This window comes from Curcuma longa, chromosome 16 (assembly GCF_044706935.1).
Source record: "Curcuma longa cultivar G26 ecotype Majalengka, Jawa Barat chromosome 16, ITB_CL_G26_1.1, whole genome shotgun sequence".
Classification (NCBI taxonomy): domain Eukaryota; kingdom Viridiplantae; phylum Streptophyta; class Magnoliopsida; order Zingiberales; family Zingiberaceae; genus Curcuma; species Curcuma longa.
In genome coordinates this window covers 786,380-804,523 of record NC_133876.1, presented here as the reverse complement: position 1 = coordinate 804,523, position 18,144 = coordinate 786,380, and the positions used below count along the sequence as shown (strand labels likewise).

At 37.6% G+C, this 18,144-nt stretch overlaps 1 protein-coding gene across 2 annotated transcripts; it reads left to right on the top strand.

Moving 5' to 3' along the window:
• The first annotated feature begins 4,563 nt into the window (after positions 1-4,563).
• Positions 4,564-17,451, top strand: LOC141847476 (MLO-like protein 14). 2 transcript variants are annotated; one of them, XM_074735530.1, is made up of 16 exons: positions 4,564-4,839; positions 4,915-5,021; positions 11,824-11,881; positions 12,035-12,273; positions 12,441-12,557; positions 13,916-13,976; positions 14,300-14,397; positions 14,613-14,687; positions 14,972-15,057; positions 15,957-16,006; positions 16,085-16,125; positions 16,214-16,378; positions 16,456-16,491; positions 16,583-16,650; positions 16,742-16,802; positions 16,894-17,451. In XM_074735530.1, exons 3-16 carry the CDS (start codon positions 11,872-11,874, stop codon positions 17,299-17,301), a joined length of 1,515 nt encoding a protein of 504 aa, XP_074591631.1. In that variant the 5' UTR covers positions 4,564-4,839; positions 4,915-5,021; positions 11,824-11,871; the 3' UTR covers positions 17,302-17,451. The 2 variants fall into 2 exon arrangements, with proteins under 2 accessions (XP_074591631.1, XP_074591630.1); XM_074735529.1 differs by lacking the exons at positions 4,564-4,839; positions 4,915-5,021 and adding an exon at positions 10,036-10,767.
• The last annotated feature ends 693 nt before the right edge of the window (positions 17,452-18,144 follow it).

The window sequence follows — 18,144 nt, the reverse complement described above, 5'->3', positions numbered from 1 at the left end:
TCCTATTTATACATCCTAACTCATACATGGTATTTTAGATCAAAAATATCAAATATTGTCAAAAATTTCATTATTCCTGGCACCTCCAACACGGGGCATGGCAGGCTGTGCCCCTGGGCACGCCCATGCCACGGGCGTGCCGGTGGGCATACCCGTGCTAATAGACATGGCTAGACCATGCTCGCCGGTGGCACGAGCATGCCTGTGCCAATAGACCCGGACACGGCTAGGTGTTCGGTGTTACGGCCGTGCCCACCTCCAGCACAGGGCACCGCCAGGCCATGCCCCGAGCACGCCCATGCCCGTGCCCGTGCAAACAGAGTCGGAGACGCCTCAGCCGTGCTTCTCAGCACAGCTGTGCTCGGTGTGTCTCCCATATGAGCCATCTCCAACATCATTGATTTTAAAGGCAATTGGATGGACGACATGTGTACTTCAAGATAGTCAACAATGGAATCTGATTTAATCTTCGTGCTTTGAGTTAAACATTGAGAAGTTAATTTGTGTCCAGATAATTTTAGCCAACAATTGAAAACCATTATAAGAACTGGTTGGATCCACCTTGGCCACATGGTACATTGTTATTGAATAGACACTCACTTTGAGCCATACAGAAGAAGATTCAAAGTTACATGGAAGAAAAGAGACTTTTGGAAGCATTAGAACCTCTTATAGTGCTTAAGTGATTCATAATCTCTGATTCAATCTAGTTCACCAAATATTTTTAACATCAACCCATGTAGCTCAATATATCTCCACCACACCTTACAGCCCAATTTCACCTCAATCCTTACTGTAAAAATTAATCCAACACCTATTCACCTCAGACACTTTGCTCGCCTTTCAACCAAACTCAATCCACTTCTACTTATCTCCTAGCAGTTAGGCCGAATTTGAACTGTTACCTCACTTGCATTGGCTAATTATTCTCCACTTGATCTCCTCTAGCCAACTTTCCCAATCAAGGTCCGAACAAGACTCAGCTGCTAATAGACTCCTATATCATTACTTTGACCTAAATACTTCCATTTTGCTGGATGTCAAACACAAATGGATATCATTCTTTCTTTACTATAAAGGCTGCATTAAGTTGGTACCTCAGTAGAACTGGTTCATGACTTTGATATGTTGTTTTTCCTTGCATAATTTGCGCAAACTGATGTCATTTAAATGGAATATTCTTTGCTCAAACTGTGTTCTTGATCTTCTCATTGAACATCAAGATCATATTATTAGTTTATGTGAATCTAATACCTACTTTTAAGCTATATTATCTTTTGTGCCATTTAATGATCTACATTTGAAATTTAACTTTACCAAAACACTAGACTAATTTTTCTGGAGAAGGTTTTCATTAGTTTGTCACCCAAAATTCATTGGGATATGGTAAATCTCTAGTAAGAAATCATATTTCTCTAGTAATGTTCTTGTTAAATCACACTCTTCGATGCAGGAATGCAAGATCACAGTCATGCCCCTTCTGCCGTGATAGTCTGAAGAAGGTTAATCCAAGTGACCTTTGGATACTCACTGACAGGCGAGATGTTGTTAACGTGGCATCAGTGGTAAAAGAGAACCTGAGGCGCCTGTTCATATACGTAGAGAAGTTACCGCTAGTCATGCCAAATTCTGTCGTGAATGTCTATGATTCTCATGTGAAATGATCTACAGGGACACCACTGCTTCTTCACCTATGACTTCTTTTATTCGTTATGCTGCAGCTTGTTTGGAGATTGTTCTAATCAGAGGATGATATTACATTCCTGCTTCTAGGCTGCATCTGATTCCTCAGCAAGCTCATTTAAGGAGGTTAGTCTCTAAGGATGTGTATCTCTATCAGTAAATATTTATAGTTTGTAAGTTGGTTGATGTAAGCAAACAAGCAAAATATATTATATGGAATGCTACTTTTTTTTGTTGATCAATGTCTTGGATACCTTGCTCATTGGATCTTGTAGCAGGATCACCAAGAAATCAGCAAATCTTACAGGTAGAGTTGTGCATATTTATCTTTTATTGTTAATATTCTTGATACTAGTTCCTTTGAAGGTATGGTGCGTACATCTGGATTCCACAAAAATCAGATATTTATATTTAGCAAATAATTTGTATTGCACTGTCAACTTAAAACCAGGCACAATAGATTGCAAAGCTTTAAATCCAAGCAAAGAGTTGGTTGTGAAACACCATTTCCGGAATGTATTATAGATAGTATATATTGATACAACTTGTTGGTGCAATAAGTTCCAACTTGGTTATGTTAAGGAGATTGATGGAGAGATTGTTGATCCAATTAGACCCAACTTGGTTTGCTAGATCAAAATTTATATTTTAATGTTTGAATAATGTATTTGTATAGGTGAATAATATGTTTGAACAGATGTTTGGATAATGTGTTGGTATAAGTTAGGTCGATATGTCAAGTAGATAAAAGTTAACTGGAAGCTTGACATTAGATGAAGTTTAAATGAGTCAATGTTAACTAGACATTTGACAAAGGGAAAGTTCGATAGGTGTTGACATTAATGAAAATCCAATAGATGGTGGTGAAGAAGTCTAATGAGGGTTGGCATTGGTGAAAGTCTAATAGAGAGTTGGCAAGATGAAAATCTAAGTGGGTTAAGGTTGAAAGGATGCTTTATAAGAAATGAAAGTCCAAATAAGTTAAAGATGATCGGATGCTTAACAAGTGATAAAAGTCTAGGCAAGTCATGAATCAAATAGGTTAAGGATGACCAAATGCTTAACAAGTGATGGAAGTTCAAACAAATCAAAAGGGATTAGATACTTGACAAGTGATAAAGTAGGCATATTAAGGTTGATTAGATGTCAGAAAAGTGGAAGTCTTGGAAGAGTGACATTTAAAAACATGGAAGTCCTGGTAGGTTAATGTTGAAGGCAAGTGGAAGTCTTGGTGGGTCGAGGTTAATCTAAGGTTAGACAAGTGAGAGTCATGACGGGTTTAGGTTGACTTAAGACTAGACAAGTGGAAGTCCTAGTGGATTAAAGTTTGAAAGTAAAACTAGGCAATGAAATTCTTGGTAAATCAAAATTGACTAACATTGGGCAAAAGATAGAACCTTGGAGCTCTAGAAGTTCTTGTAGGTCAAAATCAACCAATATTAGGCAAACGAGGAACTCTCAAAAACATTGACAAGATGAGGAATTAGTCTTAGAATGTCACAGTCAATGTTTTAGTCAACTGATAGGTGAGTTTAGTGGATTGATAATTAAATCAATCAAATAGTCGAATTAGTCTGGAATGCATACAAATAGAATGTTTTTGTTAGGGAGTCATTCAATTAAGCAGTTGATTGAGGCATGACCAGTTGACTAAAGGGTGAGCTCAGTTGATTAATGCAACTGTAGGAATTTAAGAAGAGAGTCATTGACGTAACAAATTTGATTGTCGTCGTTAGATGACTCAAATGCTATAGAAATTCAACCAATTAGATGAAGAATCAATCGACTCAAGTGGCTTTCGCGAGCTATGGTAGTCAACTTAGCTAATGCAATCAATCGATTGAAGTAAGTTATTACTCAATTGATCGGGTAGATTCCAACAAATAATTGTTGGCAACAAAAGCACTATAAAGAGGGGATTGTTTGAAGATTTTGGAAACTGACTCTTGAGTGAATGAAATGACATTCTCCAGCCTACTTGAGCAATCCATAGTGAAAGAATGTGAGCCAAGAGAAAAGCTTTATTGTGTAATCCATTCTTGTATTGTGTTGTATTTGTTATTTGCTTGACATTGTATTCTCTTATTGTATTATTGTAAACTTAGGATTTATAAAAATTTTCTCCATCTATGAAAAGTATTCGAGAATGAGAAATAATAGAGAGTTTTCGAGAGTGATCCATCGATGGATAAAAGGCTATAAAATAGAAACCAAAGTGTTTTGATTTGTTCTCTTTATGTTTTCCATTGTGCATGCACTCATTTTATTGTAGACATGAACTCAAAAGCAAAACAAGCAGCTATTCAACCCTCCCCCCTAAGGTAATGGAATTTCAAGTTTGTATTTTTCTTTGATTACATGCAAAGCTTTACAATGTTCATAGAATTTACAAGTTTTCTATCGTTATTGAATTTGATCAAACCAAACAAGATTAATTCTTATTGGCTTGGTCTTTGCTCGGTCTACAGGTCTTTCCTATTGACTTGGCTTCTTGGGCTAAAACACCCCTCAAACTCAATCTAGAGGTAAGCATCTAACCAGATTGAATAGATGATGAACTAGTTATTTGGTTAGATGAATTTCTCTCATACTAAGATCTTAGATCTCCGTTTGAAGACTAATTCCTTCTACTGTGATTTTCCTTCTCCCTGTTGCGACCTCTCTTTCTCAAGGTTGTTGAGATTTAATTTGACTGGAAACAGTCCAATTTATTTATTTGCTGTTAAAAATACATAACATGGGATGTTGCCGAGGCAATTCCAGGAAGCAACACATCATATGCCGTGTCATTGTTATTCTGATGTTACTCTTTGTGCTTGATTTATTGCCTCCCCCTTCATGTTCATGCATCTCTGAATCCTCGTGCAGGAGGAATGTCGAAGAAGAAATCAGAGATAGCTGTCACTGAAAGTTCCTGTTTTTTTTTTCTTCCCTCAAAAATAATTTTCCAGAGTTGTTCAAAGCAATAATGGAGTCCTGAATCGAGCTGAGCCCCATCTCCCATGTTACAATAATGCGCAGACAACGACAGGAGGAGGATGAGAAGAAGAGGAACAAGAAGAAGAAAGAAGAAATTCAATTGTGGGCACGTCTGTGCACAGCTTTTGGTGCTGTGAACTCCAACAAGGTCAATGGCATTTTCTCTACGCCGACGAGGTTTATTTCTTCCTTTTATTTTGCTTGTTTGTGTGTGTGTGGTGCAGAATTAAGGAGGAGTTAAGTTTGCACCAGGTCACGTCGTAATTAAGATAATTGGAAGAGTGATGCGAATGGATAGATTGGATGGAGACGATTGTCGAGATCGGCGGTGCAATGATTGGCTTTGAATCGTAAAAAAGGTACTCTTTTCTTCTTCTTTTTTTTGGATATTGCCTCTCGTTATATTTTTGTCCTTTATTTTGATAACAAAATTGGAGGGATATAGTTTAGATTAAGTCACTTTAACCGAACACCTACCTAATGAACAAGGGATGCATGTTTATTGTTCCTGTATGGGATGAATCATTGGACAATTGGTTTATATATTTATTGACGGAGTTGCTCGAAATCCACGTGCAGCATGACCAATTGGAGGTCCTATAGAGCTTCAAAGAGAACAAGAGTTAGAATGGAGATCACGGGTATCCTAGCTCAACCACTTCAATACTCAAGTTAGTTTGTCGGTGGAGGTGAGGGAGAGGAACAGGCGAGGAGATAAAAGTAGATATGGAGAATGATGTGCGTGTGTGTATCTCGGCCTGCGAAAGCAGATTCCTTTTATATAGGATAGCAAGAGTGAGACGTCACATACGTTGTAAAGAAAATATCCCATTGTCGTGCAGGAGGGTCCCATCACTCATGTCTCATACTGTAAGAGACTAACTGCATTAATAATGTGTTAGGTTACATACTGTTCCGCATACTATGTCATCCCACGTATTGTTTTAGGTCATGTATCATTCAGGTTGTGATTAAGCAGATTGAAGTGGCTAGGTTAGAGGGCTCGACATGTTAAGTGAGAGGTATCAGGTCAGTGGAGCTGAGCTAACAGGGCAAGGGTATCTTTTTGACGAATTTAAGTTGACTGGGGAGTCGATATTTGTAGGGAAGATTGATGAGTCGAACCTCATAAGGAAGACTAGTTAGTCAGATTTGGAGTTAGTCGGGCTTGGAGCCAGTTGAGAGGTTGCTCACACTTCCTCCGTTCGATGTGTCACTTTTTCATGGGTTGAACTTTGACTTTCTTAATCGGGATAAGACCGCCCATAACATTTATGCTAATTATATAAATATTAGAAATCCTTATTATTATTTTTATTTTTATCACTGGTAGGATAGGTAGATGTTGTGTTCTTATTGAAGGAATTGCATATGTTAGGCACGCATAGCCTTTCCACCGACCATGTGTTCTTCCCTTTATTTGTTCATCCTTAGGCTCATTTCAATCAATTCTCCGACATTATCTATTAGAGCTATATTTCCCTTGTCCCTGGGGCATAGCTGAGTTGGTTACGACGTAGCAGAGTTGCAGAAGAGGGCAAGGGTTCGAATCCTGGTTAAACCAGACAACACCTGTTGGGATGTATACTAGAATCCTAGCTATGTAAATAAATATTCTGAAATGAGAATCACATTTAGTCAATATTTGCATTTAGTTTTTTATGCAAGTGTCCAATTAATCTATATTGTAGATAAACATGGTGTGCGGAGTCACACACAGAAGTCCATGTTATCAGTCCCTTATAGATTATAAACAGTGTTCACAACCAAGATGAATTGGACAAATCATCGAAATGGTTGTAGTGTAATTTGGTCTCAGTCTGTCTTGACTATAGAATTACACTAGTACACTAAGTGTGTATTGAGCAGGACCATCTGAGATTTATACTGACTATATAATCGAACTAAACCTCTGTTACTATAGATGTACATGCTCTTAATCCCGATATAATAACATACTTCGTCTCTTTTATAGACGACTATTCGAGATATGGATACATTTACCTGATGCGCCGCAAGTCTAAATGCTTTGATAAGTTCAAAGAGTACAAGGCTGATGTGGAGAAACATCATGGTAAAAGTATCAAGACACTACGGTCTGATCGTGGTGGAGAGTACCTCTTAGGAGAGTTTAGGAATTACTTATCAGAGGCTGAGATTCAATCCCAATTGTCCGCACCTGGTATACGGCAGAAGATCAAGAGGTCTTCGGGTACAAATTTCGTCCTTCCGAAACGTCGGAAGTAAGGTATAATTTAATGTTTCCGCTTTAATTAAATTATACTTTTATATTGGATCCTGTAAACCAAACACAAGAGCCTAATGATCTAAACGCGTCGGGCAACTTGAGACCGTTTCGGGAAAATTTTTGTTCTGCAAGAATCTACCGGAACAGTTTTTCAAGACTTTCCCATCAACACCCTCCTGCGTCGTGACCAACTGCAGTTTTTCGATTTACCTCCTCACAAATGGTCGGGGGGCCGATCGTGTGGGGCCGCTAAGGTGGCGGATTCCACCTTAATGCAGAAGAGAGCTATATTTCCCTTTATTTGTTAATTGGAAGTAGGGTTGCATTTTCATCTTTTATGTGGATAAAAGTTGATTTTGATCATTATTGCTCTTGAATGTGAGTTCAACTTCATGAGCACCTTGATCGAACGCCGATAGTCGAGGGCCTCACTTGGATTTTTTTTAAAAATAAATCTCATATATATAATATATAATATATATATTTAAAATAATATTAATTAAAATTAAAATATACTCTCTCCGTTTCTTTTTCAAAAATAGTCAAACCCTTATCGTTACTTTGATTAGTTAATTTAACATTGTTCATCATTGAAAAATTAAAATTGATCATCACACGACGTAAGATATCCATCGGTACCACCTTTGTAAGAAAAATATCACAAGGCCCTTTTCTTTCTTTGGAGTTACGCGATGCATTTCTTATTGTTATCATGAATTTTTCTCATCGAAAATCATGGTTTAAAAAAATTTAGGTTCGATTTTAGTACTAGAGTACAATTTCAAAGACTATGCTTCGCGGTGAGTGAAAGTGGAATCCTAATTTACTTTTCAATTATTAGTTCAATTTTTAGACATTTAGGATTGAATATTTTGAGTTTTGATTGATTAATTGAGTCGTGTTATATTCTTGAATAGATTTTGAAAAAATAACTCTGGAGATTGACACATCGTTGTTTCAATTAGAATCAAGGGTTGGGATTGAAATTTTCTAATTTAAATTTAAAATTTAGACTTTTGGATGGTGCAAATCCATCTACACTAATGTTTTATATTTTCAAAAATTTTAATTTATTTTTAACGATTTTGGAAAGGTTAATGTATTATAATTGTGAAATATAATTTTTAAAAATTATTATATGGTTATGAAATAAAATATAAAATTTAAGATTTTAAAAAAATTTAATTTAATTTTGTATTAAAAATTCTGACTATGTAGGAGGCTTATCTAGGGGTGAGCAGTACCCGCCCGGCCCGCTAAACCCGCCCGCCACCCGCATCCGGAATCCGCCAACCCGCAGGTTTAAAAAAAATTAAAAATTAAAATGGATAGAAAATTGACAAACCCGCTTGTACACGGGCGGGTTTCGGGTTTTAATTTTAAAATCCGACTAAACCCGACCCACCCGCCTATTTATATACAAATAATAAAATATATGTATAGGGTTTAGGGTGCATTGAAAGAAAATGACAAGCATTGTCTTGATGATTAAAAGTCTCATACTTTCCTACTTGTAAGTGGTGCCATTCAAATTAAATCTTGTGTCCTATTAATCTATTATATAACAAACTTTGATTTATCTACTTGTAGGCCAAAGAGTGCTGCATTTTAGATTTTTTGCCCCAACTTGGATAATTCCTAATTACCTGGACTTGGACTTTGGTGTTGAATTATGAATTATCCTTGTTTTTTTTGTGTGGCCATGAGATGCTTCCTATTTTGGTATGAACATTGTTGATTAGTTATAAAACTGTGGATTGTATTTTAGACTCTTTTGTAGACGCTTATTATATCAATTATCATCCGTAAAATTCATTTTTTTACATTCGATAACCCGCCAATCCGCCCGCCAATCCGCCCGCCCGCCGGCACCCGCCACCCGCCACCCGCCGAATTTGATGCGAAAAAAAAATCGAGTTGGGTTTAAATTTTATTAACCCGCCAATGGTGGGTCGGGTGGGAAAATCGAACGAACCCGTCCGACCCGCCCGCTTGCTCAGCCCTAGGCTTATCCATTCGGCCCCATTCATATATCCTTACACTTTTATTGCACTAAAAGATTGATGGGAAGCGGCGCACCTATCGCTCCGATCATTTTCTTCTTAACTTTTAATTCGAATAATTAGATTTACTGTAGGAGGTCATTAAAATTCACTCGTACTTTCAATTGCTTGAGTTTTATGTATATTTTTAAGTGATTAAATGACTCTCATATATCAATTTTGACAACTTTTATATAATCATGTAATAATTTTAACTAAAACTTTTATATTGATTTAATCATTTTGATTAAAATTACTACTTGATCAATTTTGAGGTTTTTTTTACTATTTTAAAAACATGATAAACTCCCATTTATCTATTCAAAATTTTAAATTGAATAGAAAATAATACTATATGTAATAGTAATTTTGGAAGTACACGTGAATCAAAATCATCATATATTTTAAATTTACATTACTTTAAAAAAAATAAATTACTCCTAAACATATTACTTTAGTTTATATTCTTTTTTAAAATGTACATTTTATCATTTTTAGAAATTTGTAATTTTTTACACAAGTTATATTTTTAAAATGTATAGCTCAATGAGTAATTTAATTTTGATTACCACTGTTGGAAGATTTTAAAAAAGATTAGTGATATTTTTTAATATTTTAGAAAAACATATACCCCTTTAAAAACACTATTTTATTTTATTTTTCCTCCAATAAATTTTACTTTAAATGGTAATGACGAATCTACTAAAATAAAATATGTTTTTTAAGGAAAAACAAATAGAGTAAGAGAAAATAGATATCGGTTTTGTCAGTTTGCGTGTGTCTCGTATTAATCTGGCGAAGCTTGCGTACTTTAGCTGTGATCCATGGATGCTTTGGCTGGCATGTGATCTAACATCCCGGCAATTCATCACTACTACTATTAATTATTGTTATTGCCATCCATTACTCTTCTTAATGAAGCAATTTGAGACGAGAGAGAGAGAGAAGGGGAGAGGAGAAGAGTATTCTATTGGGCCGAGGTTGACTGGGGAAGCTGGCAACTGCTGTGCTGGTGCTTGTTTAAATTTTTGCAAGTACAGAGCAAGCCACTCTCCTTCCCTACTCCCTCCTGCCGCTGCTGCATTGGTTCTCTGGCCTGGCCCTTGCTTCGCTCTTTGCCTCGTGCGCGTGTCAGAGGGAAAGAGGAGCCTTTCGTTGATTGCAAAATCAGTTCTTCTCGGCCATAGGGAGCTCCTACGAGGTCCCATTTGCTTGTCGCTAGCAGCTTTCTTGTCCCATCTTCCAGGGTGTGCTCTCGGGTGAAGCTCGAGTAGTGGTGACTGACCCTCCAAAGGGGACTTTTGTTTGTTTGTTGTTTGTATTTCTTGTTTTTGGGTTTTGGGAACCCTTAAAGGAGGGATTTTGACGCGCGGAGGAGGAGGAGGAGGAGGATCGCTCTCTGCGAGTGTTCCTCTTCCGTGAGTGATAAACGAAAGGAAATTAGAATCAAAGAAACGGGATTTTTTTTTCAAGGCGCCTGAAGAACCTTGATATCGTTGGTAGATGTGTGTAAGAAAGTCGAGATTTTGATAGGAGATTATTGGGAGAAATGCCTTTTGATGTCCTTTTGGATTAAGTATTAGAAGAAACTATCAAGAAGCAGGGAGGAGTCTGGTGCGACTTTGGCTGGAGCTTTTTGCTGCGTGATGCTAGAAATTGGAGATAGATACTGAGAAACAAAGCTTTGGAATGCCGACCATCGTGCCAGAAACACGGTCTTTGGCGTTGACGCCCACATGGTCGGTGGCTGCTGTCTTGACGATCTTCGTCGCTGTTTCTTTGTTGGTGGAGCGATCCATTCACCGCCTCAGTAACGTGAGTGTTTCCAGATTCGCAGTTTCTGTATCTTTTGTGATTCTGTTGTGCTTCTTTTGTTTTATAAGCTTCTAATTTGTTTCCTTCTTTGATTAGTCTCTTCTTGTGAATGGGAATGTAAATACACGTTATTTTCAGAGTTTACTTATCCTCACTAATAGGAGTTAATGTTAGATCCGATGGAATCCATATATATCTTCAAAACGGTATGATATTGTCCACTTTGGATTCACGCCCTCATGATTTTGTTTTTGGATTTTACCCAAAAGGTCTCGTACCAATATAGATATCTCCATCTTATAATCTCAAGATCTTTTCCATGTATTTCCAACGTGGAACTTTGATTGTATCCCAACAGTTAAAGCACCCTTTTCCTTGACAATAATGTTTACAGATGTATCTATCCTTGCTGAAGTAATTCTCGTGTATTCTACTCGGTTGAGTTTCAGGATTTCAGGATAATTAATATTGAGATGGAGTTACTGTCATTATGCATATGATGTGCAAGCTCCTACATTTGTAATTTTCTTAATCGAATATACTGCCACACTAAAATTTCGAAATTCAAACTGTCAATGCATGTTGTAATCAAGTCCATCTCTGTCCTTGTGCATCAAACAATATTCAAGTTGGTTGAGCTCCTGTTCATATTCAATAGTCTTTTACTCAATATTTAACTGCTAATGTTATCATTTTGTTCACTAGTACAAGAACCACCAATTGTCTTGACTTTGGTTAAGTTCCTTGGCTAGTAGTTGTGCACGATGAAGATTCAATTTCAGAGTGATGATTCTCCCATGAATTGAGACGTCTCCTGTTTGATATATTAAACCACAATAGTATAATAGTTGTTGTTTAAATTTTCTCCACTTTACCTAGCCCTCTAGCTGCCTCACCCATATTATTCATGCAACTTGAGTTTGCTTTAGTTGTGCACCAGTAAAGCTTTTCTCCGTTTTGTAACGTTGTCATACTAAATGATCAAATATTGATGCAGGCACATATCATTGCTTTGGCTAAATTTTATAATCTTGTTTTATCTCATATTTGATCCAGTGGTTGAAGAAAACACGTCGGAACCCACTTTTTGAAGCACTAGAAAAAATGAAGGAAGGTAATTCACTTTCGTATTAAGAGTGGTTCATTAAGACAAAAGTTTTTAAGTGAATAAGTAGCAAGAAAAATCTGGCATAATCTTGTCCTTGAGTGCTTGCCTTTGCATATTAGTGTTCATTGTTCATCTCACATATTGACATTCTAATTGCAGAATTAATGCTGCTTGGGTTTATATCACTGCTCCTGACAGCCACCTCAAGGAGTATCTCAAAAATTTGTATTAATTCAAAGTTCTATAGTGGAAAATTCTCACCATGTACTAGAGCTGAAGTTGAGGATACAGTAAAAACTGAAAATGATCCAGCTAAGGATCACAAACTTTTGGGCATTTTTCATCATCTCTCCATTAAAAGTACCTTGTCCGAGCACAATTCCAAGACCTGTTCAGAGGCATGTCTTCTAATCCAACAATCTGCTCTGAATTATTGTGATTGGTTCATTCTATCTTATATTCTTCTTGCTTGATCCTCATCCTTAGGTGTTTTCCATATTATTTTCCTTTTCTCATACTTCTGTGAATTTTTATTGCCTAAAGGTGAGCTTTGCATGTCTGACAGGGTCATGAGCCTTTTGTTTCTTATGAAGGCTTGGAACAGCTACACAGATTTATATTTGTCATGGCAATAACTCATGTATCGTACAGCTGCTTAACAATGTTGCTTGCCATTGTAAAGGTTAGTTGATGAGTTCAATCATCTAACATGATTGCAAATAGGACTTCTACATGTTTGGATTTAGTCGGTGTACTTGGGTTGTAGCTGAATTATATATGTTTTATCATGTTCATTTCGGTCCAGTTGACCATAGTCTCAGGTCAATGTCACCAGAGACATGTCAACTAAGAGGTAGTGCCAGCAATATTTGGAAAGCATGTACCTTGACATCGCTAAATCAGGAGCTCTTCGATGTTGATCTGAATCTATGCTTCTATGCGGCTATTATGCCATCAAATTCAAATTGGAAAGCAAGGGTAGTGCTAAGTCATACACGAGCATAGAAGACAATATACCACACATGCACTGATCTTTTGTTGAAATTGGTCAAGCATGTTATAATGCTGAAGACAATCTGCTTCGGCATTGACAATTGACATGCTAGTGCAATTTTTTAGCCATCTCTTTGTTTGAGGCCACTTCGTATGCCATCATCTTTGTTATAGATCCAAGACTATTAAGGGTTCTACATATTTCTGCATTCACCTCAAAGATTGTCACACACTATATAGTAGGCTTTCTTTGGATCTCATTATTGTGGTTAATTGTGACCACATTTTGTATTTCGATGTAGTTACAAGCGAAAATAAATTTATACCATTTATAGACAACACAAAATGGTCTTATTGAAATTTGAGTAATTAGTTAGTATTAGTAGAGTGTAACCTCGTTAAAATGTGAATTTGCATTCTGTTCTTGCTTTCAGTATATTGTGGGTGGAGAGAAATTCTTCCGACCGCTGCTTCTGAGGAACGCTGGTACATTATTAAAAATTAGTAAACCAAGTAGAACAATGAATCTGGAAACTCTCAAATGAAGGTCCAAAGAGTAATGTGTTTGTGCCAGACTCTCTCCTACACTACTATCTAGCACCATCTTACAATCTACATGAACTTGTGTTTTAACATTGTTTTGGATTTTGAAATGTTTATGTTCATAACATTATGTTTCGAGTGTGGTAATACATTGGGTAGCAGCAAGAGTACTTGCTTGATGTGTTATCTGTCGATAACTTTCACATTCTTTTTGTTGTCCACATTAATGATCCATATCAGTTTTCTTTTTTTGTTCTCTTGCTTAATATTTCCTATTTCTTATTTCTGATATAATAAAAAGGGCCTTAGAGAAATTGTAGAAAAGAAACATCCTCAAAATTTATGTAATTCAATTAGTAGTGTTAATGCCCCCAGCCACTTATGAAGTTATAATTCGATTTTCAGAACGAACTATATCTTCGTGTTGCTTATTGTTAATTCTTTGTTTTTTGCATAGATATATTTGTGAAGGAGACTAAATTGTCATTCCTTTGTTATATGCAGATACATACATGGAGAGGCTGGGAAGAAGAAGCTCGTAGAGATCAGTATGATACATATGGTGGTATGTTTCTTTATACTTTAGTTTGTTGTTCTAAAATAGAAATCTCCATCAGAGCTTCATAAATATAAAAGCTTTAGTTTCTCCTCCATCATTTTCCGACTCATTTCCCTGGGCTCTGTTTCTGAAGATATTCTTTGACACAAATTAGTTACTCGATTCTGTTCTTCTCTAGTTTATTGTAGCTGATCGGTTGCTCTAGTTAATATAAATTGTCAAATTGATTATTCTTAACAGAAATTTAATATATTTAAAGGTTTAGCAACATTTTGACCTTTCCATTTATCTATCTCGAATCATCAATAGTTCTTAATTTCATCTTTCAGCGGAAATAACCAGAGCATTGACAATGAGAAGGCAGTCGAGCTTTATGAAGCTCGACTCGTCAAATTCTTGGAGCAGAAATAGCTTTGTCATTTGGGTGGTAAGTTCCTTAGATCCAAAATTTTGTATGAACTCTTAATACACTAGGAAAAGCATACAAGGATCTCTAGCAGCATAAGACTCCTTATCAAAGGTAACACCTAACTTCAGTTTATGGATGATAGGTGTAAATGGTCTTGCCTAAATGATCTTATAGAGCCTAGGAATGTATCTTACTTGCTTCTTTTATTAATATCATCCCATCACATTATGCAGACTTGCTTCTTTCGTCAGTTCGGAAAGTCTGTTGTACGGGCTGACTACCTTACCCTTCGTCGGGGTTTTATCTTGGTACGCCAGAAGTTTTAGAGACATTTTTATAGTGATATATTGTTCATTAGTGATGTTGGCTTCTCGAGGTTAAAATCGATAATTGGTTTTGCTTGGAAAGAAAAAACATCTCCTTTTTCACTAGCATATGGTGGAAAACCTGCTTTTCAACTTGAGTCTATTGATGCCCATCTGCCCTTTGCTTTTCCTTCTTTTGAAGAGCAATAGTAGATGTACTATGTTCATCAGCATAGCTAAGTTTCTTCTACTATATAATCTGCTAATCTCTCAAGTATGTTTTGCAGAACCACAATCTGACACCAAGATATGATTTTCATAGTTACATGATACGCTCAATGGAAGAAGAGTTTAAACGAATTGTCGGCGTAAGGTCAGATGAATGCTTTAATTTCATTGAGCATTGTTAGACTATATAGGCCATGATGATGTTCCAACTAATACAAAACTCTACTAAATTGTTGATGAAAACTTATATAGCTGATGGTATTGTGAGGATGAGGAGGAAGTGGAATGGGGGAGAGGGATAGAATCTGGGGTCTTGTTAGAATAGGCCATGCTTGGTTTGGCACAGGGGTCATGCTTGGCTCCGACCGATGATGGTTGAACACAACCCAACTTCCTGTTGTGCTTGGCTTGCCGTGGCCTGTTTGACAACCTACATTTGGGTAGGGATATCAACTACATATAAGTCTACCATGATCTCCAACTTGACCATGTGGGATTGAAGGAGCTGTCCTTTTCCCATATCTAGCCTAGTACCTCGCTCGAACAATTGCAGGTCCCCTACCTCAGTTAATGCATCTAGGTGCCTAGATTAGGGAGTGTGGCAGGCAAAATTCATGTCCCTCGCCGGGCGAATCACATGACAGCATGTTGATCAGCTGCATCATACAAAATCAACATCATCTCCCTGGCTCGACCCACATCTCGAACTCAAAGTGAGCTTAACTCAGAGCCCCCACTAAGGAGTTGAGCCTGCGAAACGAATGGTTGGTCCTATACCATAGGATATGGAGCAGAGCCTACTACCCGAAACGGTTGGCCGTGTGGAACCAAAGGAGCTGCTCCATGACTATCACTACTTAGCCCTTTACCTCGATGAATTGGACATCACTTGACACATCTCTTCATTGCCTAGACTAGTACTCAGTGCATCAACATCTCTCATGCATGAAGCATCACCAAATTAAATTTCAATGTCAAATATCGATTGAATATTGCTAGGTTCTCTCATAGCAACTCACAGGCTCTAATTTTCAACTCTTGCAGTGCACAATTGTGGGGCTTTGTCGTTGCCTTTATGCTGTTCAACGTCAATGGTTGACTCTCGTACACTATGATGCTATTATATTCTTCTCTTAAATACTTGTGTCATCTTGAAATTCTTGTTCTTACAGGATCTAATCTTTATTTCTGGATAGCTATTATTCCTGTTACGGTAGATACTCCACTTCGTCTGTGTTATCAGTGCTCACAAAGTGAAAGAACGGATGGGATACTTACAGTTTCTTTGTCTGTTCATGAAGCTTGTCCTCTCGGTGGGTGCAAAGCTGCAGCATGTTATTGCAACTCTAGCACTGGAAAGTGCTGGCTTAACTGGATTCGGCGCAAGATTAAAGCCTCGAGACGATCTATTCTGGTTCAAGAAACCAGAGCTTTTATTATCCTTGATCCATTTCATTCTTTTCCAGGTTCGTCTCGTGTTTTCTCATCCTCAGTGGTTTGGTTTTCGTTGCAATAAAATGGTGAGCGTTTTTGTCGTCTGCAGAATGCCTTCGAGCTTGCTTCTTTCTTCTGGTTCTGGGTACTTTTCCTCCAAAACTAGCAATTCATAAGAAGAAAAAAAACTATTTTTTGAGTTTCAACTCATCATACCTTTTGGCTGTGACTTCCAGTGGCAGTTTGGATACGACTCGTGCTTCATCAAGAACCACTTTCTGGTGTATTGCCGCCTTATCTTGGGGTAACTAGCTATCCGACAATGAACTGAATCAGTCTGTTAGTGCCACGAGTCTTCGATGTTCTGATTCAGAATTTTCTATTATCATTCTCAGATTCGCCGGCCAGTTCCTCTGCAGTTACAGCACATTGCCCTTGTACGCGCTCGTCACACAGGTATCAGAGAATATTTCAAGAAGAAAACTTTGAGGATAGTTGTTGTTCATGAAGATGAGAACTCCAATGATTTGAAACATTCCATTTCTAGATGGGATCGAACTACAAAGCTGCGCTTCTTCCGCAAAGAATCAGGGACACGATCCACGGGTGGGGGAAAGCGGCAAGGAAGAGGAGAAAGCATCGGCGCGGAATCGATGAGTCCACAATCCACACGGAGACGAGCACCGTTTGCTCCATTGAAGAAGACGAAGACTTTCTCGAGGACCCAAATGCATACATGCAACTAGAGTTGCAGCCGCCTTCCATTCCTCCGACCGCCGCGGCGACTGTCGAGCACCCCAACGCAGCTGGCTATGGGGATTCCAGCTACGGCAATGCTCATCTACCGCTCCTCCATTCCATATCGGTCCCTTCTTCCCCGGCTCTCTCGGAGAGAGGAAATGGGATATCGAGATGTGCTTCTATGCCGATATGGAGAGCACCGAGAGCTGCTTAAAGAGTTTCAGTAAATAAGAGATAGAAGGAGAACGAGCGAATGTATATGCTGTTAACTTAGGTGATTGTACTTGTTCTAAGAATTCAAAACTCTCTTCAGTTGTTTGAAGATACAGTGTTTCGCCCCCGAGGCATAGCTGAGTTGATTAAGACGCAGTAGGCTTGCAAAAAAAGATAAGGATTTAAATCCTGGTGCAGTCAGGTAATACCCTTTTGCGTCGTGATCAACTGCAGTTTCTCGATTTATTTCCTCACAAATGGTCGTGGGACCGATCGTGTGGGGCCGCTAAGATGACGGATTCTATCTTTGCAGGAGAAGATATAGTGTTTGCTTATCAGGCATGGTTAGTAATGCGGGGTAGACTTGTTATCAATGGCGGAGTCCGTCTGGGTGATTTATCCGGGTTGATTTTGCACTGTGGATTACGCCGATGCAATATCTCGATCTATCTTTCTCAATTTTTTTAAAATTTTCTTTCTTTCATCTATAAATTCAAGTTTTTTTTTCTTTTTCGATGTTGTCAGACTTCGGACTATAGCTTGGGTAGCTAACAAGGTAGCTCCGTCCTTGTTTATTATAGTGGGCAACGGTTAAATCTCGGTAAAGTGAGGTAATATCTTTCTCTGTATAGTGATCAATTATAATTTTTTAATTTATTTCCTTACATATAGTTGTGAAGTCGATTTACCGCTAGGATGGCGAAAAAATATAGTGTTTGCTAGAACTTAGTAACTTTATGATTGCCTCAAAATTTTTTTAACTTAATAAGTGTTAAAATTAAAAAAAAAATGTTCTTTGATGATTTGATGAGTCCAAAAAATGTTAGCCCTAGATAAATAGATT

Excerpts from the sequence above, each read along its gene's own strand:
- LOC141847476 (XM_074735529.1), top strand. The coding sequence starts at position 10,642 with ATGCCGACCATCGTGCCAGAAACACGGTCTTTGGCGTTGACGCCCACA. Across the intron at positions 16,126-16,213 it reads TAGCTATTATTCCTGTTACG|CTTGTCCTCTCGGTGGGTGC; the intron begins GTAGATACTCCA and ends CTGTTCATGAAG. Across the intron at positions 16,651-16,741 it reads TATTGCCGCCTTATCTTGGG|ATTCGCCGGCCAGTTCCTCT; the intron begins GTAACTAGCTAT and ends TATCATTCTCAG.